At 50.1% G+C, this 25,759-nt stretch overlaps 7 protein-coding genes and 6 non-coding genes across 13 annotated transcripts in view; 8 read left to right on the top strand and 5 right to left on the bottom strand.

Moving 5' to 3' along the window:
- NOSIP (nitric oxide synthase interacting protein) overlaps positions 1–25,759 on the top strand; it is a 357,930-nt gene that overhangs the window by 124,685 nt on the left and 207,486 nt on the right. The window lies entirely within an intron of this gene.
- TRNAS-CGA (transfer RNA serine (anticodon CGA)) lies at positions 275–356 on the top strand. The gene has a single exon. It is a non-coding gene; the product is annotated as a tRNA-Ser (tRNA).
- Positions 5,513–5,585, bottom strand: TRNAK-UUU (transfer RNA lysine (anticodon UUU)). The gene has a single exon. It is a non-coding gene; the product is annotated as a tRNA-Lys (tRNA).
- LOC140901899 (histone H2B 8) lies at positions 7,349–9,637 on the bottom strand. The gene has a single exon (XM_073321328.1). The coding sequence runs from the start codon at positions 9,579–9,581 to the stop codon at positions 9,201–9,203; it is 381 nt and encodes a 126-aa protein (XP_073177429.1). The 5' UTR covers positions 9,582–9,637; the 3' UTR covers positions 7,349–9,200.
- Positions 9,980–10,977, top strand: LOC140901911 (histone H2A.J-like). The gene has a single exon (XM_073321363.1). The coding sequence runs from the start codon at positions 9,988–9,990 to the stop codon at positions 10,375–10,377; it is 390 nt and encodes a 129-aa protein (XP_073177464.1). The 5' UTR covers positions 9,980–9,987; the 3' UTR covers positions 10,378–10,977.
- On the bottom strand, positions 15,547–16,517 carry LOC140901914 (histone H2B 8). Its single transcript, XM_073321366.1, has one exon. It carries the CDS (start codon positions 16,451–16,453, stop codon positions 16,073–16,075), a length of 381 nt encoding a protein of 126 aa, XP_073177467.1. The 5' UTR covers positions 16,454–16,517; the 3' UTR covers positions 15,547–16,072.
- Positions 16,811–17,524, top strand: LOC140901921 (histone H2A.J-like). The gene has a single exon (XM_073321379.1). The coding sequence runs from the start codon at positions 16,854–16,856 to the stop codon at positions 17,241–17,243; it is 390 nt and encodes a 129-aa protein (XP_073177480.1). The 5' UTR covers positions 16,811–16,853; the 3' UTR covers positions 17,244–17,524.
- On the top strand, positions 19,024–19,517 carry LOC140902058 (histone H3). Its single transcript, XM_073321705.1, has one exon. The coding sequence runs from the start codon at positions 19,068–19,070 to the stop codon at positions 19,476–19,478; it is 411 nt and encodes a 136-aa protein (XP_073177806.1). The 5' UTR covers positions 19,024–19,067; the 3' UTR covers positions 19,479–19,517.
- Positions 20,446–20,519, bottom strand: TRNAN-GUU (transfer RNA asparagine (anticodon GUU)). Its single transcript has one exon. It is a non-coding gene; the product is annotated as a tRNA-Asn (tRNA).
- On the bottom strand, positions 21,122–21,203 carry TRNAS-GCU (transfer RNA serine (anticodon GCU)). The gene has a single exon. It is a non-coding gene; the product is annotated as a tRNA-Ser (tRNA).
- Positions 21,313–21,384, top strand: TRNAA-CGC (transfer RNA alanine (anticodon CGC)). Its single transcript has one exon. It is a non-coding gene; the product is annotated as a tRNA-Ala (tRNA).
- TRNAG-UCC (transfer RNA glycine (anticodon UCC)) lies at positions 22,126–22,197 on the top strand. Its single transcript has one exon. It is a non-coding gene; the product is annotated as a tRNA-Gly (tRNA).
- On the top strand, positions 24,470–25,320 carry LOC140901937 (histone H4). Its single transcript, XM_073321414.1, has 2 exons — positions 24,470–24,821; positions 25,307–25,320. The coding sequence occupies exon 1, from the start codon at positions 24,491–24,493 to the stop codon at positions 24,800–24,802; it is 312 nt and encodes a 103-aa protein (XP_073177515.1). The 5' UTR covers positions 24,470–24,490; the 3' UTR covers positions 24,803–24,821; positions 25,307–25,320.

The raw sequence follows: 25,759 nt of genomic DNA, 5'->3' as shown, positions 1-25,759 counted from the left end.
CAGACTAAATAACCCCAGTTCCCTCAGCCTCTCCTCGTAAGTCCTGTGCCCCAGGCTCCCTGATCATTTCCGTTGCCCTCCGCTGGACTCTCCAATTTGTCCACATCCCTTCTGTAGTGGGCGCCCCAAAACTGGCCGCAATACGCCAGGTGTGGCTTCACCAATGCCGACTAGAGGGGAATAATCACTTCCCGCGCCCGCGCTCCTGCCAATGCACCCCAATATGCCGACATAGTGACCAGTTTTTCTGGCGTTGGAGGCATTCGGGGACACAGCTGTGATGGCCGAGTGGTTAAGGCGTTGGACTCGAAATCCAATGGGGTTTCCCCGCGCAGGTTCGAATCCCGCTCGCAGCGAGGCCTGTGTTTTAGCCACAGTAGCTCAGCGGGGGAATGCGTCCATAGGATTCCCCAGAGACGCTCTCAATTCGTTCCCCAGCCCAAGCAAACCCCCCTCTGCACCTGGGACCCTGCCTCGCCCCATGTCCCTGAGCTCTCCTGCAAACTGCCCCGAGGGGGCAAACACCCTGGGCTGCTGGTGCCCCATGGCTCTGCCCTACCCCTGCCTGCAACTGCTCTGAGTGTGATGGGAGCTGGGGCCGTGCAGGAACCTAACATGGGAACTGGGGAACTGAGGCTCCGGGCGAGAGATACCCGTGGTGGAAACCACGTGGCCACCCCCTAAATCAGGGGCCTGGTTCAGCCACGCGTCTGACCTGCCGGGGTCCCTCCCACAGAGCCCCAGATCACAGCCTGAAAATCGGCAGGTGACACTGTCCCCTGTTCTCCCTGCGTCAGAGAATCACCCCGGCAGGGCGTGTGGGCACCATGCCTGGCGTGAGCTCTCCTCCCGGCAGCGCTGGGCCCGGCCCAAAGCTCTGAAAGGGGCCGTGCCGCGGGGCTGTTTGCACCATCACCGTGCACGTGCGGTGTGGCCCGGGGTGCTCGTCGCACCTGCCAACGCTGCGTGTGCGCCGAGGGACATCAGCCCCAGCGGCCCCTTCCAGCAGCCCCGGGAATTCATTTCAACTGGGGCCTGGAGGGAAAACACATCTGGGAAGAGGGACAAGGGGAGTTCACCCCCTTTTCACCAGGACTGTGCAGACTGGGGCCTGGTGCGTGTCACACCTGATGGTGTGGTGCCACCATGCGGCCAGTTTGTGTCACGCCCTTTGATTAAAAATGGCTTTTTTTCACAAAATTTTTTTTTTCCTCACAGACACACAGGGGGCAGGCTAATCTACCCAGGGCAAGTGATTTTGAGGCAGGTCTGGCGGTGGAAGGGACCATTTTCCGGGTTACTAAATTAATGTGTTGTGCCTTCTGGCCACACACACACACACACACAAAATAAACTTAATTATCTGAGCTACCAACACACGTCCCAGAAAGAAACGAACCCCTTTGTGTTCAACGTGAAGTGTGCATTTAAATAATTAAATAGAAACTTGGCTCAATTTCCCCTCCCTCCCGGTCTCTTTTCTCTCCAGAGCTAGAGCTGGGTGGATTTTCTCTTCCCTTGAAGAATATATTTTTAAATTTTAAACTAAATTTTCAGCAGTTTTTCTTCTTATTTTGTGTTCAGAAATGGAACTCGGGATTCTTGTGTTTTGTCCACCAAAAACTTGAAAGTGTTTTGGGGGGGCGGGGCGGGAATATAGAATCTCTACCACATTGTGTTAACGCGTTTGGTTTATTTCTAAAATGTTCTTTCTGTTCCTTCACTTCCCTTTCCTTCGTCTCGTTATTACTGTACTAGAGAGGTGGGCCCAGTCTCAGAGGTTGCAGGGTATCCAGGAATGGACAGGTTTCCGAGTAACAGCCGTGTTAGTCTGTATTCACAAAAAGAACAGGAGGACTTGTGGCACCTTAGAGACTAACCAATTTATTTGAGCATGAGCTTTCGTGAGCTACAACTCACTTCATCGGATGCATAAAGTGGAAAGTACAGTGAGGAGATTTTATATATACACACAGACCATGAAAAAATATACATTGTAAGGAGAGTGATCACCCAAGATGAGCCACTACAAGCAGGAGAGTGGGGTGAGGGGAGAGAAAACCCCTTGAAGTGATAATCAAGGTGGGCCATTTCCAGCACATTTCCAGGAGTGAACAAGAACGTCTGACAGGTTTCCGAGTAACAGCCGTGTTAGTCTGTATTCGCAAAAAGAACAGGAGGACTCGTGGCACCTTAGAGACCAACCAATTAAAGATCTTCTGTACTTTCCACAGCATGCATCCGATGAAGTGAGCTGTAGCTCACGAAAGCTCATGCTCAAATAAATGGGTTAGTCTCTAAGGGGCCACAAGTCCCCCTGTTCTTTTCAGGAATGGATAGTTGAGTTTGACCTTCAGCGCACGAAGAGTTAATGACACAGTGCCTCTGTCCACCACTAGGTGGTGCTGCGGTTCCCCACAAGCAACTTTCCCTAAATATTAAAAACATTGATTCTAGCAGAGAGGTACACAGTCTATAGCAGGGGTTCTCAAACTGGGGGTCGGGACCCTGCAGGAGGTGGTGAGGTTATTACATGCGGGGGGGCGGAGGCTCGCGAGCTGTCAGCCTCCACCCCAAACCCCGCTTTGCCTCCAGTGTTTATAGTGGTGTTAAATATTTTAAAAGTGTTTTTAATTTATAAGGGGGTGGGGATGTCGCCCTCAGAGGCTTGCGATGTGAAAGGAGTCACCAGCAGAAAAGTTTGAGAACCACTGGTCTATAGCTCCCCAGACGCCCAGCTCTGAAGCGGAGACGTAAGGGTGGTAATACCGTACTCATCATCATCACCACGTTCCTATTACCTTTCTGGCATTTAGGGCAGTGATGAAGCACCTCCATTCCTGTCTGTTTCTGGCAAGCCTCTCAATGGTTCCCCAGCCGTGCCCCACGTTTTTCAGCTCGGCTTCCACAGCTCTTCGCCAGCTTGTTTTTGGGCGGCCTCGTTTCCGCTTGCCTTCAGGTGTCCATCTTATCGCTACTCTGGTGATGGAATCAGTTTCCATCCGAAGCGCACGGCCGATCCATCTCCAATGCCTCCTGGCAATGATGGGGCTCAGATCCCTTTGGCTCCACTGTGTCCACAGATCTTGGTTTGAGATTGTTCTGGGCCAAAAGATACGGAGGATTTTTCTGAGGCAGGTTCTATGGAATGAAGACAGTTTGGACTGGTCATACTTTCTCATTCCTCACCAGTCTGCACTATAAAGTAATCTTGAAAGTACACAGCTCTGATAAATCTTGAGTTTGGTTTTGGTGTCGTATTTTCATGATTTCCAGACTGCATTTAAGCTCCTGAAGGCGCTCCTGGCTTCATTGGTTTTGTTCCAGATGTCCTGGCTTGTTCCACCGTCCTGGCTGATGGTGCTGCCCCAGTATGTGAATGTTTCTACATTGGTGAGAACGATGGGGAGGCAATAGTACAGGGCATGATCTCTGTCTTATTGTGGTTGATGTTCAGCCCAATTTGCTGGCTGAATGTCTTGAGTCATAAAATCATAGAATCATAGAAGATCAGGGTTGGAAGGGACCTCAGGAGGTCATCTAGTCCAACCCCCTGCTCAAAGCAGGACCAATCCCCAATTAAATCATCCCAGCCAGGGCTTTGTCAAGCCTGACCTTAAAAACTTCTAAGGAAGGAGATTCTACCACCTCCCTAGGTAATGCATTCCAGTGTTCCAGTGAGTCAAGTCGTTTTTTCTTGTAGGTGGTGTTGGGTATGTGATAGGAGAGTAAAATCATCTGCAAAGCCCAGGTCTTCAAGGGATGAGAAGAGTGTCCACACAATGCCATCCTTATTTCTGCACTGCTGCTGACAGCAGCTCTGCCTTCAGAGCTGGGCCCCCAGCCAGCAGCCACCGCTCTGCCTTCTCCTGCCCCCCCAGTATATTCTGCACCCCCCCCCCCCCCCGTCTGAGAACATTGAGATTCATGGTTTTCATCCAGGTGACTCTTGTTTGACTCCCAATGTGGGGGGAAAGAAACGAGATTTTGCTCAGAGAGAAGGCAGGCAGTGCGGACATCAGGTCCATCTGGCCATCCACGTGTCTCATGACTGACTGGGGTCTGTGCGGTCCCTGGCACGATGGGGTCCCCGGGGTCTGTAAAGAAGGCCCTTGTCTCGATCAGTGTGTGAAGATTGTGTCCTTCATCCTGATAGGAGTTTCTGCCACACGTGATGCAACAGAGACCCTGATCTCAGTCAAGGTCTGTGCTGGTCGGTTATTATCCCCACTCAGTGCTGATGTACAGAGAAGGAGCAGTAGCAGGTTCAGCGGTTAATGGCTACACTGAACTTGGTCTCCCATTCAAATTTCGATTGGCCGCAACACCCCCAGCTTTTTTCCTTTCGTTATTATCATCGTGATTTTGCAGCCCTCTCTGGCGTAATCTCGGTCTTTTCCTTACCAAAGCATATTAAAAAAACGACAACCCTCCTTTTATTTGTATTCCCCCACTCTCCCTTTTCTTCACTTTGGTGTATCTTAAGGAACGTGCAACCACACAAAACCTTTGACTGCCCCGTTCTGGGCCCATCCAGCACCTTCTTGAGCAGGATTTGTAGCACTGCAGACACCAAGAGACACCAGATGCATGTTCCCCCAAGGCTCGCTGTCTTTCTCAAATGACCCCAGGGTGACACCTACAAGTTCCAACTCCTTGTAATCATGCCTGGCTTGCAGGAGACAACGCTGCGCATTCCCTAGGGCAGAGGCTCTCAAACTGTGGCCTGTGAGCTCCATTCAGGTGGTCTGCGGAAAGTTCCCTCTAAGGTGCACACCTGGGCGGCTGCACACAAAAGAATAAAGGGCCACCCACCTAATTAGTGAAGCCTGGGAGAGGCCCCCCCGCCTTCCTAAAAGACTCGGTGGCTGCCGCGGTGGGGGAGAGAGGGCACATCCATCACATTAGAAAGGTAAGACTACTGGTATTAAAATATGAGTGGTGTGCTTTCATTTGTGGAACAAAATAAGTTCATTATAATTAAGGGTTTTTTTTCATACCGTGCTTTTATCCAAAGTGCTTTACAATAGCTAGCTAACGGTACGAACAACATTTGGAAAGATCATTAAGTGGCCCCGCCGGGACCCTCGACAATTTTCAAGTGGTTCGCGGGAAAAAAAGTTTGAGAACCACTGTTCTAGGGGCATCTGTGAGACACTGGGGAGAGATTTGTACCCTGAGCTCAGGAACAATCTACTTCAGCGGTGATGTGGTAAGAAAAGCTTTCTGGAGACCGGTTCATAAAATGGAATTGGACAATGGTCATTTCAAATCAGTGATTTCCCCCCTATTTATTTCTTCTCTCCCCCTCCTGAATGATTCCTCTCCTACCTTTTGACAACAGGCCCAAACACCATTTTGTGTGACTGTCTTTTACAGGGCAGAGCATGGGGGGGTTGAAATGTGACCGGGCGCTTTTTTAGGAATTGTCTCTGGGTTTGTGGGAAAATGCGAATGCAGCAAAGTGCAGGGATGCATGTAGCTGCCAGCAGAATCATAAAATAACTTTTGCCGCCCGAACAGGGACTTGAACCCTGGACCCTCAGATTAAAAGTCTGATGCTCTACCGACTGAGCTATCCGGGCTCACGAACTGAAGAGAGAGACTTTGTCTTTTTAAAGTGACGTCCTGCGCTCTGATTGGGCGAAGATTAGCCAATCAGTGGCTGGCCCCTGTCCCAGCAAACTGAATCCCAGTGCAGAGATGTGACAACAGCCCAGGAAAGGGAGCCCTGGGGGTGCCAATCTCTGCCCTTGCAGCTAAAGGCGGGAGCATGGGGGACTGTGATCCTGTGGCTCAGCACTTAATCATTAATTACCCTTCAAGCCGCAGCCTTATTGCTGAGGAGGGAAAAGGACTGAGTGAAGAAAGGAGGGTTCAGAGTAGCAGCCGGGTTAGTCTGTATTCGCAAAAGGAAAAGGAGGACTCGTGGCACCTTAGAGACTAACCCATTTATTTGACAATAAGCTTTCGTGAGCTACAGCTCAGTATGCATCCGATGCAGTGAGCTGTAGCTCACGAAAGCTTCTGCTCAAATAAATGGGTTAGTCGCTAAGGTGCCACAAGTCCCCCTGTTCTTTTTGAAGAAAGGAGGTGATTTGTCCAGGATTGCCAACCCCAAATGTTCAAAACTGATGAGTCCGGCTCACCAAAAACCACCAGCTTGACTTTAAAGTCATGAGATTATGTAAAAATAAGAGATTTCTGGAGTTCATTTGTTTGCCTTCTGCTTTTGGAGCCTTTAGGGTGCCTAAGGGGTGGGGGGGGGGGTGTCTCACGTTTTGAAGCTTTCTCCACAGCCACCAGGGCTAGAAACATTAGGTTTGCTTTAAGAAGGAAGGCTGAAAGCATCCCATTATTCACTTGACTCCAGGAGCTGGGGCTTTAAAGAAAACAATGATGATTGGGAGACGGATGACAAAATGATGAGAGTTGACAGCCCTGCTTTTTGGTATTGTAACAGTATCAAGGTAAAAAGGGTGTTAGCAAAGACCCTAACACAGTAGTAGAGTTGTTTCCGAGTAACAGCCGCGTTCATCTGTATTCGCAAAACGAAAAGGAGGACTTGTGGCACCTTAGAGACCAACCAATTTATCTGAGCATGAGCTTTCGTGAGCTACAGCTCTAGTGCAGGGGTTCTCCACCAGGGGTTTGTGTATCCAGAGGTCTTCCAGGGGGTCCATCCACGCATCTAGGGATTGGCCTAGTTTCACAACAGGCTACAGAAAAAGCCCTAGCAAAGTCAGTACAAACTAAAATTCCATACAGACAATGACTTGTTTATACCGCTCTATGTTCTATACACCGAAATGCAAGGACAATATTTATATTCCAATTGATCTATTTCATAATGATATGGCAAACTGTGAACGTCAGGCATTTTTCATCAACCACGTGGCTGTGACGCTTTGTATTTTTAGGTCTGATTTTGTAAGCAAGTCATTTTTACAATGAGGTGAAACTTGCCGGGGGTGTGTGTGCGCACCAGACAAATCAGACTCCTGAAAGGGTGGGTACGGTAGTCTGGAAAGGTGGAGAGCCACTGGGCTAGAGTCACTCCTTAGAGAACCATCATCACCGCAGCTACGATGAGTGCAAAACACTGAAATAAACGTTTCACATGTTAGGGCTGCAGAATCAGCGAAAATTGAGGGAAGGTTGCCAGTCCAAACTATTGGGCTGAATTGTGTCCGTTTAAAAGAACTCTCCAGGAAGCAAACATATACTATTTGCTGTTCCACACCAGGAGGAGCTAGATTATTGCATCCCAAATGCTCGGGTTAACCATGCAAGTAATTGAAAGCACATAGAAGAGTGAATATTTAAAATACATTTAATATTGACTTTTTGCTAAATAAACCAAGCACTTTTGGTGTGGCAGTGAGCCAGCCTTCAAGACCCCTTTCTTTGGGTCATTGTTTCTTTTTGCAACTGGCTGAAGGTTCAGCCCCCCCGCCCCGAACGTGTAACCCTGATATCTGTTTCAGAGTAGCTGCCCTGTTAGTCTGTATCCGCAAAAAGAACAGGAGGACTTGTGGCACCTTAGAGACTAACACATTTATTTGAGCATCAGCTTTCGTGGGCTAAAACCCACTTCATCAGATGCATGTGTGTACACCCCCAACCCAAGCACTACGCACACACTTTTATCTTAGCCCGGTCTGTGTACAATGCTGTATCCCAGATCACATCATTCTCCAGGACAAGCCTCAGCCCTCCCTTGCTCTTCTGCATCTGGGGGTCGATTTAGGATTTCAACCCCAATGTGAATGGGCTAAAAGCAGATCTTAGGCCTGGTGATGCCCTGAAGCACTTCGCAGGGTTTTTAATGCCTTTTTTTTTTTAAATTAAAAATAACCTTTACCTCCCTTCCCCCACCCAAATAAAAATAAAAGTAGCAAAAAGATAACAGATAAAAACAGCACCTGATTGATCGGGCATATGCAACCCAGCCAAGCCAAGCCAGGTGTTCTTATCCATGGTAATTGACGGGAGGAAGGCCTCTATAAAGCGGAGTCGTTTGGGTCCTGGTTTAAGGCTGGCTGGCCGCAAACAGCGTGGATGTAATGGGATCAGAGGGAAAACCGAGGTGGAAAAGGTAAGAAACCCTCCCCCACCACACACACAAACGCATTTCCTTTCCCGCCAATGAGATCGTACCGCGTCCAATCATAGCCGGCCTTGATCTTTGGATGCGGGCAGAGGAGCCGCCCGGAGCGCTTTAGTGTGAACCCCCCCCCCCTCCGCACCGCCCAAGTAACTGTGGGGGGAGGGTCCCCACGGAGTGGGGTCCCCGCCAGTCGTTCAGCAAAAAGCACCCTAGAACATATTTAAACTTTGATTCCCTCCCAGAAAAGCCCCATTTGTTGCCCGTTAATGGCAGGGGTCCTAACGCAGCAGAGGAGATTTCACTGGCCAGGGATTTCAGGTCTCTCCCTTTCCCCTTCCCAGCGTGGGAGGTTGTCCACGAAAGTGGGGACTGGGGCCTTCTGGCAACTCAACGAATGTCACATTGCGGCTGGTGGACGGCGAGATGTTTGGTTAGCCGTGGGGCAGAGCCCTGGGGGTGATTGGGTAGGGTAGGTCTCCTAGGGCCTTAACTTTGGCTTTGCCGATAAACTAAGCACGGTACCCGCTGTGCAGACTTCTCAGTTTATATATTTTAAAGTTAACGTTACAAAAATATTTTAAATTTGATTTTAAGCACTCTGTACCGGGTTTTCCTAGGCTTTTACTGTACAAAGCAACAGCAAAAAAAAAAAAAAAAAGACTAATTATTCAATCCTACAGAATCTATTGAGTGATTAGAACAAAGGCTCCCCAAGGCTACAAGGTTCCGCAGCCCCGCCGCTAAAGAGCAAGGTAACACCCCCCCCCAACTTCCAGGGCAGAGAGGCTTAAAGCAAAGCCGCAGACTACTTAACATAAACGAATAAGCAATTAAATCCATCAAGGCCGCAATCAAGGCTTGCTAAAGCACAACCCCCAGAAAGCCCCAGAACAAACAGCAGGCTAAAGAAAAGAACATGCAAATAGTAAGAGGCACTATACGCTTTGCTGGGCCTTGCCTTAGCAAGGCCCGGAGCTCACACAACGTGCAATGGTTACAGCTCTCTCCTGGAGACAGTGGGTGGCTCTTAAAAGAGCCTTTGGGTTTTTTTTTTAAACGGACGCCTCTGGGCGGGAGGGCCACAGCGCGATTACTTGGAGCTGGTGTACTTGGTCACAGCCTTGGTGCCCTCAGACACGGCGTGCTTGGCCAGCTCCCCGGGCAGCAGCAGGCGCACGGCGGTCTGGATCTCCCGGGAGGTGATGGTGGAGCGCTTGTTATAATGCGCCAGGCGGGACGCCTCCCCAGCAATGCGCTCGAAGATGTCGTTGACGAAGGAATTCATGATGCCCATGGCCTTGGAGGAGATGCCGGTGTCGGGGTGAACCTGCTTCAGCACCTTGTAGACATAGATGGAGTAACTCTCCTTCCTGGTCTTGCGGCGCTTCTTGTCCCCTTTCTTCTGGGTCTTGGTCACCGCTTTCTTGGAGCCCTTCTTGGGCGCGGGAGCAGATTTCGCCGGCTCAGGCATCTCGATCGCTTCTAACAACGCAGAACAGAACCAGCAAAGCAATAATCCGCCCGGCCGAGAGTCCTTTCTTTATAGCGCCCCTATGCAAATGAGGGTAGCCTAATTCCACCCTTCCTATTGGCTGCTTCCATATCGGGCCGCCATTTCTAGTGGTGCCCGCCGATGTAAAGGAGCGTCGTCGAAATGCTGCGCTGCGATTGGACGGCAGCCCCCCTCTTTCTTTCCCGATTGGCGGGGTTGCGAAGTGTCTTTCCCATTGGGTGTTTCGGAAGAGACGCATGAGGCAGCCAATCAGGAGCCGCTCGCCCCATCCCCGTGAGGGAATAAAAGGCCGGGAGCCCTGCGGTCTCGCCTGAGTGTCATTGTGCGTCTGCTCGTCTAAGCAGGTGTTTGGGGGCTGCTCGTCATGTCTGGCCGCGGAAAGCAAGGAGGGAAGGTGCGGGCTAAGGCCAAGTCTCGCTCTTCTCGTGCGGGGCTGCAGTTCCCGGTCGGGCGGGTGCACCGGCTGCTGCGCAAGGGAAACTACGCGGAGCGGGTGGGAGCCGGCGCCCCCGTGTACCTCGCCGCGGTGATGGAGTACCTGACCGCCGAGATCTTGGAGCTGGCCGGCAACGCCGCCCGCGACAACAAGAAAACCCGCATCATTCCCCGCCACTTGCAGCTGGCCGTGCGCAACGACGAGGAGCTGAACAAGCTGCTGGGGGGAGTCACCATCGCCCAGGGTGGGGTCCTGCCCAACATCCAGGCGGTGCTGCTGCCCAAGAAAACCGAGAGCCACAAAGCCAAGGGCAAGTGAGCGTGGATACCCATTCTCCTCTCCCCTAAAACCAAAGGCTCTTTTAAGAGCCACCCACAATTTCAGAAAGAGCTGGGAATCACTCCCTGTCTTGGGGAGGTAGGGGCAGCTCGGGAAAATGTCTACTCTTTTGGTATCCCCATACAATACATTTTTTTTTTTTCTGGAAACCTTTTTCTGGTTTTGCACTAATCAGGTTCCTGAGCCACACATTGGGGGTGGCAGGGAAAATGCTGCTTCTCCTTTATATCTTTCTCATAGCACAAACTTCTGAAACCCTGTTCCCGTTTTGCACTCACCCAATCCTAGGGCTGCACAGGTGGGTGACCAGTTGCAGCTTCTGCAGCTCTACCCCTTCCACCGGATGAATCCTAGAGTTTCCAAACAGCAACCCACACCCAGGAACAAAACATTAGAACTCCCAAAAGGCAGTGTTTGGGTTCACTTGTGCTGTGCTGTGCAGTTTGATTATTTTCATCTGGGATCCCTGTGCTGAGGTGCTTATAAGCATCACAGCCCGCAAACATTGGCCTCAGTGTCTTTCCTAAAACCACACAGAAAATTGATAGTCAAGATGGGAAAGGAACTAGTCACCTGGAACTCAGCTGTGTTTTAAGCCCCGGACTAAGGCTACCTGGCAAAGGAAAAGTGTAATTCACAATAGCTGTTGGTCTCAGCATTGCAAGAAATATGAATTAATTTGTCACAAGTTTATCTGGCTAGTTGGCATGTTACTTTTTGTTTTACTGGATTTTATGCATTACTTTTGTCCGCTGTAGGCAAAGTTATCTGGCAGGGTGTTTGATACATTCAAGTTAAATAATTACTAGGGACAATTAATTGTAAGGGCGGCAACTTTCTCAAGTAGCTGTTCCCTATTTTGCTACTTTCAGACTGATCAAATCACCCCTTAACCTTGTCTTTATTAACCTAAATAGATTGAGCTCCCTGGGTCTATCACTGGGGAGAAAAATTATGCTATTATACAGAAAGTGTGTCTAGCCATTGTATGCAGTCTTAAAGATTTGCAGCTATGTTTACATGGTAAGAAGTTACTGTGGACACAGACCATTCACTCCTCATATGGTTACATTACATGTAGAAATCTGATACTAAACTCTTATGCTAGAATCTGCAACTCCAGAATTATGATATGGAACTATCCTATAGCAAAGAGAATGAGGGTACAATTTCTGCTACTCTGTCAACCCTAGATCAGATATGTTCCATTAAAAGTAAAGGGGAGGTGTGTGTGTGGCATGACAGAGGAGAGAGATTTCTAAGAACACAGCAGGAAGAGGAGAGGTACACAATACAAAAACCAGGGTCCACCCAAGGAAATTAATATTCAGCATGTTTAATACAAATAAGACAAAGTACTTTTCCCACACAACATGCAGCTAATCCAGTGCCATGGGATGTTGTGCTGCCCAAAAGCATAACTTGGGGGTCAGAAAAGAACTGAATACATGCAGGGAAGATAGGCCTGTCAGTACAGCGTTTCTCAAATGCAGACAGTGGGGGCTATTTTTGCAGCCACAGCCTCCTGGGCTGTGATTCGGGGAGGGAACAAAGCACTGGCCGTCTCCCAGGGCTGCCAGCAGGGGTTGAGCTCTGCCCCCTCTGAAGACACAAATGCTGGAGGTGCAGGCAGCTGGTGACTTTCCCGGTGGGGGGAGCAGACTTCAGCTTCAGGCTCCATCCATGTGATGGCAGGCTCTGGCCCCAGGCTCACCATCCCCACCATGGTCCCTGGGCCCCACTGCCTCCTTGCCCATCTCCCCATCCAGGGCTTAATTTGTCCCAGGGCTTGCTCGGGCTGAGTAAGGTTTCTGCTGTGAAAAGTGATATTTGTATGTTTGTTAATATCACTTTTCAAAGCACCAAACTTACTAGCTAGCAAATCTTTTTTTTTTTTTTTTTTTGAAGCAACCAAAAAAGGAAAAGAAACAACAACTGACAAACATGCAGAGCACCTTATTTGTGTTTCTATTCTGTTTAGGGCCAGTAAAGAATAGAGATGATTTGCACAGTACTTTTATGTCCCAATCTGAAAAACCCTACATAAATTACGATTTGGACATGTGTATGTGCATATTTATTTATTCTAAAGTTAATTAAGTATTTCAGGAAAAATTGTCAGCAAGAGTTGGTTGCCGTACTCTGTGGCCACCAAAAAATTTGTTGGGAGAACCCCTGCACTAGTGGCTCCAGGTGACCCTAACCCTCTGACTACCATGAGCCAGGAATGGAAGCCAGGGTAGATTACTCTGGGATTGCCCTGGTCTGTACACTCCCTCCTGAAGCTCTGGTATGGACCACTGTCAGGGATAGGATATTGAGCAAAATGGACCATAATCTGACCCAGTGTGGCAGCTTTTATGTTCTTGTTACTGTCATTCTGGGTGGTCACAGTTACAGAGGGGACTACATTTTGAGAAATACAGGGTTTCTTCTTTTCCATTTTTGTTTTTAACTGAAGTAAGAGGAGCTATTCTATAGGGTTTGGCAAAGTGTGTAGTTTAGGCGTGTTTTGGAAAGCATATTGATTTACTGTGCTTCCATTTAAAAGGCCTGGGCTTTCTCTCACTAGGGATGTGGGGTAAACAGAAAATCTCACTCAGAACCTAAACTTTGTTGTGTGTTACTTCGGTTCTGAGACGACTTCAGAATGTTTTTACCTTAACTCTGTTATTTACATCACTTTGGCTTGGAGCAAATCCAGCTCTTTCCATGCAGCCAGGGAAGGGCTTTTAAAGATGGAACATCTACTTTGTGGGTATGGCTGAGGGTTCAACCCCCCCAAACCCATGTAAGGTGTGACCTTGATGTTTCAATGTATACACCACTTCCATGGCCTTCACGGTGTTTCTCTTCACACAGTAATTCTCAAACGTTTGTATTGGTGATCCCTTTCAAGTAGCAAGCCTCTGAGTGTGACCCCCCCTTATAAATTAAAAACACTTTTAAATATATTTAACACCATTATAAATGCTGGAGGCAGAGCGGGGTTTGGGGTAGAGGCTGACAGCTCCTGACCCCACCCCCCATGTAATTACCTCACAACCCCCTGAGGGGTCCCAATCCCCAGTTTGAGAACCCCTGTCTTGGCATGTTCTGAGTGGATCACGTTTGCCAGGAAAACCTTGAGCCCTAGAGTTTCTTCATGCATTACAGTTGCCAACTCGGCTTGAAGCTATTCCAAGAGATTTCCCTGCCAACATGACAATATCATTTCCTTAAAATATCCTACTAAAATCTTGCAAATTGCTTTCAATACTCACCAGGAGATCGATGCCGATTCCTGGAGAATTGGCCACCCTAATTTAGCCCTGAGATGACCTTCACACTCCACCCCCATGTGTGGCAAGAAAGACACACTCAGGTTTGCCAATACCCTAAATATTGGACAATAATCCAGATTCCCCCCGAATTTTGCAGTGCCCCGTCCCGACCAGAGGAAAAACGGAGAGGGAACAAGACGGGCAGGAGAACTACCTACCTGTATCAGAGTAGCAGCTGTGTTAGTCTGTATTTGCAAAAAGAAAAGGAGGACTTGTGGCACCTTAGAGACTAACCAATTTATTTGAGCACGAGCTTTTGTGAGCTAGAGCTCACTTCACTGGATGCATAAAAGTGGAAAATGCAGTGAGGATGTTTTTATACACACAGATCGTGAAAAAATGGGTGTTTATCACTTCAAAAGGTTTTCTCTCCCCCCACCCCACTCTCCTGCTGGTAATAGCTTATCTAAAGTGATCACTCTCCTTACAATGTACCTACCTGTACTTCAACTCCCCTTTTGCCTCCCAAACCCTAGCTTCTCCGCTTCCACCAATGAGACCTCTTGCCACGCTGGCCAATCAGCGTACAGTCTTTCATTTAAAATTAAATAGTAAAATTTGGCGCCTTATCTGCCCCAGAGCATGCGCAAAAGGTCGGGGGGGGGGGAAAAGAAGAGTGTCATTTAGCATTAGGACTTTCGGAATTACATGTTACCGCTCAGCGTTGAGTTCATGGGCTGCGAATCGTGTCAGGGATCTCTGAGCTGAGGCAGGCCGCAAAGTGAGTGTTAGAGGAAGTCTGGGTGTCCTTTAATTGCCCTTAGGCCCCTGCATTTTTGGCTCCGTCGGGTAACAGAGAGGGCAGGACTGCATATTCCCCGCCCTTAACTCGGAAGAGATTTAAAAAGTCCCTTTTGGACTCTGGAAATCTGTTATTTGTCTTATTGGGATCCAGGAAGTAGCACAAAGGTTTGGGGCTGGAGAGGTGGCGGAGCACAAATGGATCCACCCCACGGCCGCGCAAATGGGGCGCTTTGTTCTTTCTGCCGCGTCCTGGCATTCAGTTCCTGAAGTCTGCCCAGCCCCAAACTTTGCAGAGGGGGAGAAAACCTCCCACGGCACCACTTGGAGGGAATACAGCTTTTTCATCCTCAGCCCAACGGCGGGGTGTGTCCCAATTCACACTTATGAGCATCCTAAACACCTGGATATTTGCAAACGTCAAGTGACCTTTTGTCTCCTCCCCACTTCTCTGGCCGAGAGAATCACGTTGGCCGCAGTTTGGAGTCAGACTGTTTGAGCTACACCCCAGCCCCCTCTCTTCGAGACCCTTGGACTGCCTCGGTGCAGGTGACTCCCAGGTCAACTATTTAACTTCCATGTGCTGGAGGGGTGTGTGTGTGTGACGTTAATATGAAAAAATAAATAAAAATATAGCTCCATGTCAAAACTGGAAAGGACAGAAAATCCTCAGTGTCTCTCTTACAGTTTTCAGAGCAGCAGCCGTGTTAGTCTGTATTCACAAAAAGAACAGGGGGACTTGTGGCACCTTCGAGACTAACCCATTTATTTGAGCAGAAGCTTTCGTGCATCCGATGCAGTGAGCTGTAGCTCAAGAAAGCTCATGCTCAAATAAATGGGTTAGTCTCTAAGGTGCCACAAGTCCTCCTTTTCTTTTTGCGAATACAGACTAACACGGCTGTTACTCTGAAATTTTCTTGCAGTTACAAAACTTGGGGGTGGGGGGTTAACTCTAGATAAAAAAAGCAAACAATTAAGGGTAAAACAGTGACTAAAGCCTGTCATTGAGGACACAGATATCACAAGAATGGATGCCTCCCCAAATAACTAAATGGTGATTTTTAAAATTAACATTCATTTTCTAATTAGAGAAATCCAGTCTGCATGTTTACACTCGTAATGGCTTTAGGCCTCTCCTTCCCCAGTCCCTTTATGTATTTTGGTGCCATTTGTTTTAGAGCTATGAACTAATCCCTTCTGTTTTCTAGATGGAGATGGTAAGAATTTTTATTAGGGAAAATACACTAAAAAAATCTTCACCACTAGTATTTTATAAAAATTGATATTTTCTATTGCATAAACATAAAGGTGTTTAGATGCTATTGCTGAATAGTAGACATTAATAGAACAGAACATTTTTATCTATTCTAAAATTAAAATTCTAGGTAAGCATGTTTTCTGTTATATAGCAAACCTTAAGACAATAGCTTTCTAGAAAAAATTCTCATTCCTCATATAAATCTTACATGTAAGTTAATACTCTAAAACGCATCGATCATGTTTTTATAGGGGTATTGGCTAGGACTCTCAGCTCTCTCATGGAAAAAGTGGGTGGCTCTTAAAAGAGCCTTTGGGTTCATAGTTAAAGTCTCTTGGAGAACACAGCGCGATTACTTGGAGCTGGTGTACTTGGTCACAGCCTTGGTGCCCTCAGACACGGCGTGCTTGGCCAGCTCCCCGGGCAGCAGCAGGCGCACGGCGGTCTGGATCTCCCGGGAGGTGATGGTGGAGCGCTTGTTATAATGCGCCAGGCGGGACGCCTCCCCAGCAATGCGCTCGAAGATGTCGTTGACGAAGGAATTCATGATGCCCATGGCCTTGGAGGAGATGCCGGTGTCGGGGTGAACCTGCTTCAGCACCTTGTAGACATAGATGGAGTAACTCTCCTTCCTGGTCTTGCGGCGCTTCTTGTCCCCTTTCTTCTGGGTCTTGGTCACCGCTTTCTTGGAGCCCTTCTTGGGCGCGGGAGCAGATTTCGCCGGCTCAGGCATCTCGATCGCTCCTGACAACGCAGAACAGAACCAGCAAAACACTAATCCGCCCGGCCGAGAGTCCTTTCTTTATAGCGCCCCTATGCAAATGAGGGTAGCCTAATTCCACCCTTCCTATTGGCTGCTTCCATATCGGGCCGCCATTTCTAGTGGTGCCCGCCGATGTAAAGGAGCGTCGTCGAAATGCTGCGCTGCGATTGGACGGCAGCCCCCCTCTTTCTTTCCCGATTGGCGGGGTTGCGAAGTGTCTTTCCCATTGGGTGTTTCGGAAGAGACGCATGAGGCAGCCAATCAGAAGCCGCTCGCCCCATCCCCGTGAGGGAATAAAAGGCCAGGAACGAGAGAAACTAAATATTGTTACATTTCGTTCTTGTGAGCAAAGTTTGAGCAAGTCGTTGTCATGTCTGGCCGTGGAAAGCAAGGTGGGAAAGTGCGAGCTAAGGCCAAGTCTCGTTCGTCTCGTGCGGGGCTGCAGTTTCCTGTAGGCCGTGTGCACCGGCTGCTGCGTAAGGGGAACTATGCGGAGCGAGTGGGTGCTGGCGCCCCCGTTTACATGGCTGCGGTGCTGGAGTATCTGACTGCTGAAATCTTGGAGCTGGCTGGCAACGCCGCCCGCGACAACAAGAAAACCCGTATCATTCCACGCCACTTGCAGCTGGCCATCCGCAACGACGAGGAGCTGAACAAGCTGCTGGGCAAAGTCACTATCGCCCAGGGTGGGGTCCTGCCCAACATCCAGGCGGTGCTGCTGCCCAAGAAAACCGAGAGCCATAAGGCTAAGGGCAAGTGAGGCTGCTGCGTCCCCCGGGGGGAGAAGTTTCCCCGCGACTCGATCTGCGTGAACCCAAAGGCTCTTTTAAGAGCCACCCACAAATCCATAAAAAGAGCTTGTCAGTCCCTTATAGTTCCTAGGAAGTCTGTACTAGACTATAGAGCTGTGATACTGAAATGGGATGCTTAGTGTCCGTGGTGTAAACGGAACAAAGCAGTCGGTCCCAATTCATACAGGGTGAAAAGAAAATAGATATCCATGAAATCCGGCAAAGATAGAGGTTTCGTTTTAGGAGTTTGAGGGGGTAGATGAAAGCTGTGAATTAATTTTCTCTCCCAGGTTGTGAGGTCAAGAGCTGGAGCTGTCCCATGAGTGAGAAGGCCAACAATGTTAAGAGTAAATGAATGGGACAGGAGACCCCTCATTTCTGTCTTTAGTGAAACACCCTTGTCCTTTGGCCTGGCTCGCAATGAGCTGCAGCCGGCTGGAGAAGAAAGGAAACATTGTTTCCAAGGGCGGATCTTTCCAAACCTCTTCAGACCTCCCGCCACGCACGTATCCCCTCCGTTCTCATTCAGCAGCCACAAAGCGAATTCACTCCTTAGAAAACGTGCCCCTTTGGGGGGAGGGAGAAGATCAGAGATGCTAACAGCCATGCAAAGGGTCACACAAAGCAGCGTCTCTGGCATAGAATCCAGATGTCGGGACATGTTGTGGTTTAATCATTAGAGCATAACACCTCCCCCCCCCCCACCCAACAACCACCCAGATCCTGCTTCTACGGGCGACAATGAAGCGGGGGATCAGGACGGAACAAACCATGTGGTTAGGAATAAGAGCTTCCCACCTGCCCCATAGTCTAGCTCGCCTTTCGCTAGAGCCTGTATCAAAGCCCCCTACCCTGTACTTAGGACTTCATATCATATGTTGCCATGGAAATTATTGTGATCTTCATACCCTTGAAAAATTCAGACTTTATGGATCATATTCTCCTGTGGATCTTGCTTTCATTCAGTGTTTCATTCACTCGGTGTTTATAACATCGAGCCGGAGGGGCGGGAAGTGCATTCAGAGGAGAGGCACAGATTCAAATGCAAGCCGGAGGTTTGTTTCTAGGTGGAGTTGCAGAGGGGAAAACTGCCCCCCCCCTGGTGTGGGGCCGACAGAAACGTTCTGCACACGTGGCTCACGTTGGGAGTCGCAGTTTGAGTCTTTGCTGCCATTGCATGGGCAGAGGGGAGCCCGGGGCCGCTGACTCACCCCCACCCCCCTTTAGCGCCGACACCCCGAATTTAGCAGCAGAGCTCAAGGACCAGCCTGCCACAGCGCTTCGCCACCAGGGAGCCTTGTGTCTCCCCGGGAGAGCGACGGGGGGAGGGGGGAACACAGGTCCACGGGCACCTGTGGACAAACACGCGTGGGCGTAAAATCTCCAGCCAATCCCTGTCAAGCCCGGGAAATTCAAATACTGGCCAGCCAATCAGAGGCGAGGACTTAGTTCTCGCAACCCTCCTTGACACACCTGACCCCCGCACTCTTGTAAGGAGGTGGCGGTTTTCAAGTTCCAGCCAATCCCCGTGCCCCAGAGACCAGTCCCCGCCCCCTGCACTTCCAAAGGCGAGAAGCGCTCAAACCCCAGAAGCCTCATGAGCCCAACAAAGGGAGCCGCCCCCTATGGCCAATCAGTGCTGAGCCCGGGAAATTTAAACCCCTCAACGGTCGACCTGCCGCTCCTAGCCAATCAGGAGCCAGGACTGGGCTATAAATGGCGCACAGCGGCGGCGGGGTGCTTATTGCTCTGCGGCGGGACTAGAGAAAGGCTGGTAGCGCGCTGCAGCGAGCATGGCCCGTACCAAGCAGACGGCTCGTAAATCCACCGGTGGCAAAGCGCCCCGCAAGCAGCTCGCCACTAAAGCTGCCCGGAAAAGCGCCCCCGCCACGGGCGGGGTGAAGAAGCCCCATCGCTACCGCCCCGGCACCGTGGCCCTGCGGGAAATCCGCCGCTACCAGAAATCCACCGAGCTGCTGATCCGCAAGCTGCCCTTCCAGCGCCTGGTGCGGGAGATCGCCCAGGACTTCAAGACGGACCTGCGCTTCCAGAGCTCGGCCGTCATGGCCTTGCAGGAGGCGAGCGAGGCTTATCTGGTGGGGCTCTTCGAGGACACCAACCTGTGCGCCATCCACGCCAAGCGAGTCACCATCATGCCCAAGGACATCCAGCTGGCGCGCCGCATCCGCGGGGAGAGAGCCTAGAGCCGCTCCCCTCGGAGCCCGCCGGCTCCCAAACCAACCCCCCAAAGGCTCTTCTAAGAGCCACCACGTGCCCACGCGAAAGAGTTGAAATTCACCCTTTATGTGCTTTAATCAGGGTTACACTTGCTAAGGGGTTTCTTTTCCTGTAAACATGGAGTCTGGTTAGTGCAAACCTTCCCCTTCTATAAATGTTGCAATTAGGTCCATCTGCAAATGTGATCTAGTTTTGGTACCATTTTTACTTATAAGATGTTCAGACCTTAGTCGTAGTCAGGTTTTCAGCCCATTTTCTAATCCGACTATGCTGGAATTGGGGTGATTCCGTTTACACTGAACTGAAAAGTTGGTAGTGAAAAGCAGACTTGGCCCAGGGTTGGTTGACGGATGTAGGTGGCAGGTAGCCTCGGGGGAGATGAAAAGCACCCAAGGAACAGCATCTTTAAAGGCCTTATTGAGTGACTCCCCAGTCTGCCCCCTCCTCAGATAGCTGTTCCAAGGCCGAGTCCCTACTGTGGGGTTTATATATAGAAACTCAAAATCTGTTCTTGGATTTCTAGGGAGAAAAATATTTCGGTGAACATAAATCTGTTTAAAAGTAGTCGAGCGAGATGGACATGACACGCCTTTGGATATGGCGCCACTTTGTGGCCTTTGTACCTTGACGCTGAGAACCAACTTTTTAACCATCCGTCCATTTATTGCCACGAGGGGGGCACACAGGAGGCTAAACTAAATGGCCAAGACAAATCGGTGCAACCAGAAAAGATCCCCAACTGCTGGGAAGTCAACGGACTCCCCACTCCTCTGTCTGCGATTCCAAGGTTAATCAGGGGGCTAGAGTGTGGTGTAGACACGGCGCAGGTTATAAAATAGTCCCTGTGTGAAGCATTTAGATAATGTAACAATGTAACAGCAGGCGCAAATGTGCCTAGAAGTTGTTAAAAGCACTGCCGGTTTAAATAGAGCTCGTCCCTGGGTGGGCTCGAACCACCAACCTTTCGGTTAACAGCCGAACGCGCTAACCGATTGCGCCACAGAGACATCTGCTTTGAAGGCCACATACCTCCACTTCCCTTTCACACGTAGCATTATCTATTCGTGGCTTCTCCTTTGGGGCCATTGACTCGTTTCTACTACGGCAGCCGATGTAATTTCTTCTTCATTGTACGAAAGCTCAGCGCGGTGAAAGCACAACCGAGAAGGCGCAAGGACCGCTGGGGCTACAGGGGAAGACCACCTGTGGGGGCGGAGATAAGCAAAGGAAAGCTAGCGAGGGAAAGGCCCAGGTATGGATGGGGCTGGAAATACGAATCAGTGGGTCAGGTTAGAGAATGACCCCCAAGCAGGACGAAAGAGGAGCTTGTACCTTGGAGTAGTTGTCGCCGCCTTTGCGCAGCACCTCGCATACAGCAAAAGGCACCAGCGACTTCCTGCCTGCCCTTGTCACAAACTCTTTCACGGCTGCTTTGAAGGCCGGAGGTTGCAAGAAGCAGGGTGACCCTTCCGTGCCTGGGGCTTTATAAACAGGAGCTTGCTTGGAACTCCCCTGCCGCCCAAAGCACAGCCATGGGGGGGGGGGATCGTGAGCCCACACTTTGGTGCTGATGTGTTCCACCCCAAAAAGGTAACTAAAGCAAGGGGACCGACGAGGATGGGATTCGAACCCACGCGTGCAGAGCACAATGGATTAGCAGTCCATCGCCTTAACCACTCGGCCACCTCGTCTTGTCTGGAAAGTGGGAGTCTGATTTTCATAGACATCATATCCTGGGTGCTGGGCGCCCCAGCCCAGCGCTGGAAGCAAATCTGGTGTATGGGAAAACTGTTTCGAGGAGGGGATGTAGCTCAGTGGTAGAGCGCATGCTTCGCATGTATGAGGTCCCGGGTTCAATCCCTGGCATCTCCACGTTCTTTTTCTCTCCCTAATTATGTGGAGTAGGGAAAGGAGCCGGGGGCAGACAATGGCCCCCCATCACACTTCCCCCCATAGGCAGACTGCCTCAAGTGGCAAAGTGTAGCCCATGTTTCTCCGCTGCTCTGCTCCCAGAGAGACTCCCCTGAGAGGTTGCAGCCATCTGCGAAAAGAAGATCAAAAAGGGAGCCACGATTTATAATCCGGAGTTACCCTTTAAAACAAAGTAATTTCAATATGGACGGAAGAGGGAAGAGCCGCTGAATTCTTCCCCAGAGTGCTGGAAAACAGAGGGGCGCGGCTGAGCCTAGAGGAGGGGACAGCCAGGGCTTTCTGCTCCAACCTCCGGCCAAGAGGCAGGATTTGTTGGATCTGCTATCCAAGACAGAGGCAGAGCCATCCCCTCTTTGAAAACGTCTAGTGAAGAGGCATCCACCAAGTCCCAAACCTGTCTGGGCCATCGTCCAGCTGAATAGCAGCAGGGTTAGAAACCTTTGGCTCAGGGATAGGTTTCAGGAATTTCTCAGGGGGTGGGTTGGTTGGTTGTTTTTTTAAAAGACTCCTCTTGCGAGCAGCAAAAGAGAAGTCACAGCGCCAGTCGCACAGGGGACCCAGGCCACTGACCCCTGCTGGCTGTGGTTTGAAGCAGGCAGGATTGTAACAGGTCCACGGGTGCCCATAGGCCCACTGACGGGGAGTTGCACAAGAAAGGCTGAAGCAATCTTCTCCTCGTGTGCGTTGGTGGTATAGTGGTGAGCATAGCTGCCTTCCAAGCAGTTGACCCGGGTTCGATTCCCGGCCAACGCAACACCAAACTAAATTTTATTAAAAGAACAGGATGTTAATGGGGTTAATTTCACACCCATGTTGCCCTTTATTAGTAACGCAACCTACAAAGACTGCAGAAAGCAAGGAGCTCCCAGCACCCCCAAAAATCCCACTGCCGAAAGCAAGCCCCTGAGCCCGGCTGGTCATGCAGGCATTTCAGTGGGGACCGTGAATTAAACACAGCAAAGCCGCCACCCGATAGTTCTCCTGGCAGGACTCTGTTGTTCTTGCCAGCGACCCTGTGCTTCAAGCGAATGAAAAGGAAACCGTGTTAAAATGGATCTCTCGCCTTATGGCCCTGGTGCAAGAACACGCACATGCATGACACCCATTTATACAAACCTCTGCCACCGCCTAGCAGAGTGGCGCAGCGGAAGCGTGCTGGGCCCATAACCCAGAGGTCGATGGATCGAAACCATCCTCTGCTATGTCCCTTTTCTGCCCCATTCCCCCATAAAGCCAGAACATTTTTCTGGTTTCATTTGTTCTGCATAGCACAAAAAACACACATTCTCTGAATACTTCGTGTTTGGCAATAAGAAAAGACAGGGTTGCCTATATGCAGAGTGTCTTTTAGTGTCGATTTTTTTATTTTTTCAGTCTATGCTGTCTTGTGTCCACAGAGAAAAGTTCGATTTTTTTATCCGTTGCTGTCTTCTCTTGCTTTAGCTAATGAGCTTGGAAGAGCTATAAATCTATTTTGAAAACACCATACCACTGAAAGGTGCGTGCTCACGTTGTGGTATTTTGGATTGATTAAATTGCTTCTGCTAGTCCTCACCCATTTTGCATTTTTTTCACATCTGGATGAGCCTGGTGGGTTACTTGTGTGACTTCCCACATCCCCCTTTATGATTCCAGCTCATGTCAGGTACATAAAGAAGGAATACCTAGCCCTGGAGACGGGGCTCTTAAAGCTGCAGCCAGAGCTCTTTGGGCAGCGCTTCACTGTGTACATGGACCCCTCGCCCTGCCGTGGCTGCACCAGATGCAAGGGGCCAGTGTCAAACTCCTGAGGTGGACTCTGTCCCTTCAGGAGTATGAGATGGAGGTGGTCCCTGTTAAGTGGAGTGCAAATGTTATAACTTTGATACTTTGTCCCAGAGAGGGGGGCCTGAACTTCCCCAGGCCACTGGCTAAAGTGACCCCCGCTCAGTTCCATCTCAAACCGGGGAGAGATGTGACAAAGTGGGGATTTCCCCTCATTATGTTGTATGTGAGTCTTACTGTTCAGCCTATGTGAATTTTACTGTTTTGCATGAATACTGTGTGTGCCTCAGTTTCCCCTTTTGCTGCACTAATACCCCACTGGTGGGAATAGGGGTGTGTGACTTTGGCTGAGACCTCTGGGGTAGGTGAGGCTGCTCCAGCTGCCTGCTTGGATGCTAGGACGGGTGCCCTTCCTAACCTGAGACCCAGACAAACACAAGTAGGAGCAACAGGTGTGTCTGAGGTTGGGTGGCTGGAAGCTGGGAGTCTGTTTGTGGGGATCCAAAGCCGCCTGGTCCAGGACTCCCCAGGATGGAGTGGGTTGAAAGTCACGGATTTCTGCCCTAACACGTCCTGTTCTATACTGTGTTCTTGTTAATTAATAAACCTTCTGTTTTACCGGCCGGCTGAGAGTCACGTCAGACTGTGGAGTCGGGGGGCAGGACCCTCTGGCTTCCCCAGGAGCCCCGCCTGGGCGGACTCGCTGCGGGAAGCGCAGGCTGGAGCAGGGGAGGCTGACGGCTCTGAGGTCAGACCCAGGAACGTGGAAGCCGGGCAGTGTCTTGCCCTGGGGACAGGATATTCCCAGAGAGGAGGCTCCCCCGGAGTCCTGCCTGGCTTCTTAGGGAGCAGATCCGGAGCATCACCTGGGGACGCCGTGACACAGGCCTCCAGGGGTCCCCTCAGTACTAGAGGGAAATAACAGCCCCCTCCTTTTGCAATGGAAGAGACGCTGGGGGCTCAAGCGCCTTTTTTTTTGCATTCTATCTGATGCAGGACGCCTAGGGGGTGCAAGAGCTATGAACTGCACGCGGGCGCGCGCGCCAAAATTCACTCTTTGGGATTTAAAGTAGAATTCTGGCTCAGGATTGGCTGGGGTGCGACGCGCTGTGTCTCATTGGTGGGAGGGGAATGAGCGTCACGCGGCAGGGCTGAGAGGCGGGCGGGAGAGGGCGTTCCCGCCGGCGTCCCTCGCGGTTCTCCCTCTGGTCGGATCCCAGCCTAGTTAAGCCCTTGCCCTGCGCCAGAGGACACTTGCTTTCTTGTGCTACTTAGAGCAGAAATGTCCGGTCGGGGTAAGGGAGGAAAGGGCCTGGGTAAGGGCGGTGCTAAGAGGCACCGTAAGGTCTTAAGAGACAATATCCAGGGTATTACTAAACCAGCGATCCGCCGCCTGGCTCGCCGCGGCGGGGTGAAGCGCATCTCGGGGCTGATCTACGAGGAGACCCGCGGGGTGCTGAAGGTTTTCCTAGAGAACGTGATCCGCGACGCGGTGACTTACACCGAGCACGCCAAGCGGAAGACGGTGACGGCCATGGATGTGGTGTACGCCCTGAAGCGCCAGGGGCGCACCCTGTACGGGTTCGGGGGTTAAACTGCCAGCCCAGGAACCGGTACGGCTACTGCAACCCAAAGGTCCTTTTAAGGGCCACCCACTCTAGCACAGAAAGAGCTGGGTTTGCTGGGCACAGAGGTCTAGTTGTATATGTTTTAAATTACAGTTTACTAGTTTTCCGAGGACGCTTATTTTTATGCAAATTCACTTGTGTGGCGTTGTATTAAGGGGTAGTTCTTGATAACACGTGTTTTCTGGAGTCTCTGAGCACTCAGCTTTTGGGTTTCCTTCCAGTTTAAATCCTTTTGAGTTCACTTAAACCGGCTCGTGTATACCACTGGGTCCATATAGGTAATTCTAGATTCTACTATTCAGAAGAATAGTATTCTTCTTCTGATTCTACTATTTTAATTAATTTCTAAAACTCTTCTGATCTCTTTTTTTTTTTGAGATAATGAAAGAACGATTTCCTTGCGGCTGACTAGATGAAACCCTGTGGGGGGGGGTCATGACTGCTAGTAAATGCTCTTGATTTCTTTGCAGAAACTGTTAGGGGGAGACTGTGCTTGTGATGTGAAATTCTTCTGCCGCTAACCCTAGCTGTGGATGGTTGGATTCGTGGCTAACGTCCGGCTTTTATTTAGAGAGATCTTCCTTCTCCGTTGTCCTTTACGAAGCCCTTTGATACTTTGTAACAAAGCAGCTTCCTTGCCTTCAGCAGGAAACTGCCTTTGCGTGACAAGGGAAATCTGTTTTCATAGTAATCTAATAGTGACTAAACTGAAATACTAGAATTGTCATGATTTTCCTTCCTCCCGCCAAAGATTAGTCCCTTGCAAGCTGTCCTCTTTCAGTAAGAGTCAGTATGGGAGGATTGAAGCTGCTTAAATTCCTCTAAATTTCATCTTCCAACCTCTCATTTGTGATCAGATGCATGCATCACTTCCTTTCCCCTCAGCTCTATAAACCTGCTGTAAAAGCTTGTTCTGCGCAGGG

This window comes from Lepidochelys kempii, chromosome 23, assembly GCF_965140265.1.
Source record: "Lepidochelys kempii isolate rLepKem1 chromosome 23, rLepKem1.hap2, whole genome shotgun sequence".
Taxonomy (NCBI): domain Eukaryota; kingdom Metazoa; phylum Chordata; order Testudines; family Cheloniidae; genus Lepidochelys; species Lepidochelys kempii.
The sequence above is the reverse complement of the archived record's forward strand: the minus strand, read 5'-3'. Positions and strand labels throughout refer to the sequence as shown.